The 4,547-nt window shown below is 38.4% G+C and overlaps 1 protein-coding gene across 1 annotated transcript; it reads left to right on the top strand.

The window, feature by feature from the left end:
* The first annotated feature begins 224 nt into the window (after positions 1-224).
* On the top strand, positions 225-1,946 carry LOC131251181 (NAC domain-containing protein 79-like). Its single transcript, XM_058251754.1, has 3 exons — positions 225-718; positions 809-1,089; positions 1,196-1,946. Exons 1-3 carry the CDS (start codon positions 532-534, stop codon positions 1,796-1,798), a joined length of 1,071 nt encoding a protein of 356 aa, XP_058107737.1. The 5' UTR covers positions 225-531; the 3' UTR covers positions 1,799-1,946.
* The last annotated feature ends 2,601 nt before the right edge of the window (positions 1,947-4,547 follow it).

The following is a 4,547-nucleotide window of genomic DNA, read 5'->3' as shown; positions in this document are numbered from 1 at the left end:
ATAATCCTTATGTTGTGAAAATACTATTGGAAGGGTTGGATTTTGCATGGAAGTGATAGGTTGGAAGTTTTTCACTAGTGTGGACAATAGCTTATGATACAACCGGTTGGACTTTAGACCTCTGGATGAGTTTAAGAGACAAATAACAAAGAGATTGCACTAGGTAATGAGAAAGAGAGAGAGAAGAAGAAGAAGAACCAAAAAAAAACTAAAATAAAATGACCTAAGAAGCTTGAAAGAGAAGTTCCTTGGAAAACACGGACCTTTGGCTCTATTTAAGTCGGTTTCTCTTCTCCTAGTCTTCTTTCTTAACGACACCACGATATCCCTCCTTTAAGGAGACAACACAAGCATTCTCTCTCTCTCTCTCTCTCTCTCTCTCTCTCTCTCTATACAGAGAATTTCCTAGCCTTCTCTTTTCTTTTTGTTCTTTTAGTTTTTTCTTGGGAATATTAGGTTTCTATAGATTTTCATCTCTTTTCTTTTCTTGTAAAAAAAAAAAAGGATTTTGGGGTTTTTTGGGGCGCAACCATGGAGCAAGTTGAAATTGTATCAAAGGGAGATGACTGTATAGATTTACCAGCTGGTTTTAGGTTTCATCCCACAGATGAAGAGATCATAACCCATTATCTTTCACCCAAGGTCTTGGATAACAGCTTTAGTGCAAGAGCCATTGGAGAAGTGGATTTGAATAGGTGTGAGCCATGGGAACTGCCTGGTAAGCCTTTTTACTAGATTTGCAAAGGTATTGCATTTTTTAAAAAGAAATTTGGGTTTGTTTATTTATTTATTTATTTTGTCTTTGCAGATAAAGCTAAGATGGGAGAGAAGGAATGGTATTTCTTTTGCCAAAGAGATAGGAAATATCCAACTGGAACGAGGACTAATAGAGCCACAGAAGCTGGTTATTGGAAAGCCACAGGAAAAGATAAGGAGATCTACAAAGGGAAAGGTTGTCTTGTTGGGATGAAAAAGACTCTTGTTTTCTACAAAGGTAGAGCACCCAAAGGAGAAAAAACCAACTGGGTCATGCATGAATTCAGGCTAGATGGGAAACTCTCTTTCTACAAACTCTCCAAAGCTTCAAAGGTACATAACCTTTTCACACACTCCTCCTTCATGTGGGTCCCTTCTCTCTCTTTCTTTCATCTAAACCATGTGTTTTTTTTCTTTTTTCTTTTTTCCTGAATTGCAGGATGAATGGGTGGTATGTAAAGTATTTCACAAGCTCTCAGGCATCAAGAAAAGTCCAATTTCAGGCATTCCAAGGATGAACTCTTTTAGTTATGATTTCTTCGATTACACCTCCTTACCACCTCTCTCAGATGTTCCTTACTTAGATGGAAACCAGCCTAGTTCGAGTTTCATCTATGGTGAAGGTCAAGATCAAGTAGACCAAAAGAGCTTTCTACCCAACAATTACTCCAACATCAACCATCAAAATTCCATTACAAACACTCAGCTTCCTCTTCCCAATGCCATGCTTCCATTTCCAGGATCGGTTAATTTGGGCTACTCAAACAATTCAATCCCACGCTTCCCAAGCTCTAACTTTGACGGCCCTGATCTTGTTATGCTCAGAGCTTTAGCTGCCACCCTCAAAGCGTCTGGCCTCAAAACGGAGTGTAAGGTAGAGCAGTTCTCTAACCAGTCGATGGTTTCACAGGATACAGGGATCAGTGCTGATGTGAACCCAGAGATTTCGTCGGTGATTTCAAAACATGAGACGGGTTTTGAAGATCTTGATTGTCCTTCAACTGCTGGCCCAGTAGATTTGGATTATCTGTGGAATTACTGAAAAATATATGTATGTACAAACATGTGTACATGATGTCCTTTTTATGGCATCTGATCTTCAAGAATCTTCTCTCCCAGGATCTTATAATAGAAGAGAAAGTGCTTGAATTTCATTTGTGATGTATAGATTTTGATTTGAAGATCATGGAGATTACGGTGTTATAGTCTTACAGATAGGATAGGAAATTAATGTCCATGAATGGAATACTCTTTTTTTCTTCTTTTTTTTCCATGAATAGAATACTGATGTACATGAATTCTTTTGTTAAAAATCGCCCATCTGCTCAGTGTAATTTTAGTGCATTTCTTTCATTCTCCTTTTTTTTTTTTTTTTTTTTTTTTTGTTCTTTTTTTCCTACCTTTACTGAAACATTGAAGAAATGGGCTGATTGAATCTCTGCATGCAGTGTTGCCTGCTCTTGCTTTGGTGGATGTAACACATCAATTAGACATTATCTCCTAATATTTATCGTAGAATATGGTTTCATCCTTGGGTAGAATCCTGGAGAGAATATAGTAACTTTTTGACAATTTATCTAAAAGGCTACTATGAGAATGTGCCCTCCACCTATTGAAGAGGGCCTATAGTCGGTCTGTGATCACCCCCGATGCTGAAGGCGTCCATGGGGTAATCTTATTGTTCCTACGGGGTGAAAATGATGGGGTCGATCCTTCGTATATATACTAGATCTGACCAATTGCCCGTCCTACCTCTCTAAGTTCCAATCCCATACCAAATTTGCAATGGACGTTTGGCAGCCCACTCTGCGACAGTACTCGGATTTGTTTTGTCCTTAGCAGCTTTTGCTCTGGTTTAGGTTGTCCTTTTCATAAGTTGTATCTTCCTACTTGAAATAGGATGTGGTGTTGGCTCATATACCAATTGTTAAGAGCTTAATAAATATGTCAAAAGCCTCGGGACTCACCGAACATGCCAAGTTAGGTTCTTTGAACGCTTGGGATCATAACACTTGATAGCCCACTTGTTGTTGATGTCTCAAATCTTTAAGCAACAAGGTCTGTTGATGCCATTGATAGACCATTTAATTCCATCGACAGCTGCCCGATGCCATTGACAGCTGCTCAATGCCATCGAGAATATTCGAAAAGCCCATGTTGGTTGTTGGACACTTTATGGTGTGCTACTCAATGCCATCGAAGGGGTTCGATGTCATCAACAGGTCGTCAATGACATCGAAGTTCCATTGAAGATGACATTGAAAAAATTCAAAAAATTTATATTTTATCGCTAGACGGTTTTGGAACATTCTCGATACCATCGAAGGCCATCGAAGTGTTATCAAAGGTGTCATCGAGCGTATACGCAGAACTGCGTAAGTGCAAGATTTGTTTTCGATTTCGATTGTGATTCTCGTATAAGCTATATATATATAGATGTAATAGGGATTTGGAATATAGAGAGCATTCTAATTCGTTCTAGGGTTTCAAGGGCATAACTTGGGAAAATTTGAGGCTTGTTTGAATCGGGTAATCTCTCTCTTGTAATTTTCTTCTTTCATGGTGTATTATTGTTGCTTTGTGCCGTGTTTTTTTTTTTAAGGGTTTTTCCATATTAAATTCGGAGTGCTTGTGATTGGACTTGATTTAATTTCGTGATTAGAATACTTTACTTGATTCATCTCTGTATGCTTTTGTGGTCCCTCAACAAGGGGTATCAGAGCTAACATTGGGATGTAGATTGAATATAAAAGCATAGTATCAATGGTTTCTAATCATAAGTTTGATATTGAGAAATATTGTGGGAAAAATAATTTTGAACTATGGAAGGTTAATATGACCAGTCTCCTAGTTCAACAAGGATTGGATGATGTACTCCTTGAGAAGCGATCGAAAACTATAATAGATGAAGAATGGAACAAGATAGATTAGAAAGCGAGAACCTCTCTCTAATTGTGCCGAATGGATGAGGTCCTCTATAATGTCATGAGAGAGAGAAAAAACCACAGCAAGTACATGGGTGAAATTAGAAGACATTTATATGAATAAATCTCTTAATAATCGCCTGTACTTGAAGCCTTAGTTGTTCAATCTGAAGATGACAGAGGGGGCTAATGAGACCCACATTAGTAACTTTAATAAGATAATTTGTAAATTACTGATGTAAAGGAAACGATGAAAGATGAGGATCAAGCATGCATCTTATTGAGTTCTCTCCTGGTTTCATATAAGCTGTTCGAGGACTCGTTGTGCACTGGTAGATCGACCATTAACGTCGATATCGTTATCTCAGCCCTTCATGGAAAGGTGATAAGAAAGAAAAGTGGTGATGTGGGTGACTCTACTGATGCCCTGGTTATAAGAGGATGGAATTTTGAGATGGATAGTGGATCTTCTCGATTGAGGTCCAAATCCAAGGGTAAGGGCAAAAGAAAGTTAAAGTGTTAGAACTGTTGGATATTTGGGCACATGAAGAATGATTATCAAAATCCTAAGACAGTAAAAAAGAATTTAGAGGCTTCTTCCAGGGAGAGAAACATTGTCGAGTCTGATGAAGGTACAAGTGGATGTGATGTGTTGTCAATGTCTATAGTGGGACACTTATAAGATGATCGTAAGCATTAGTGGATTTTAGATACTGGGACATCATATTACATGACTCCTCATCGGAGTTGGGTCACCAGTTATAGAGAGTGCAATAGTGGCCAAGTATTTATAGGCAATAATAATGCTTGTAATGTGGTGGGTGTTGGATCGGTGCACATCAAGATTTTTTATGGCATGGAGCGTAC

The sequence above is a fragment of the Magnolia sinica genome, chromosome 7 (assembly GCF_029962835.1).
Source record: "Magnolia sinica isolate HGM2019 chromosome 7, MsV1, whole genome shotgun sequence".
Lineage (NCBI taxonomy): Eukaryota > Viridiplantae > Streptophyta > Magnoliopsida > Magnoliales > Magnoliaceae > Magnolia > Magnolia sinica.
Note: the sequence above shows the minus strand (reverse complement) of the source record. Positions and strands in the feature narration are given on the sequence as shown.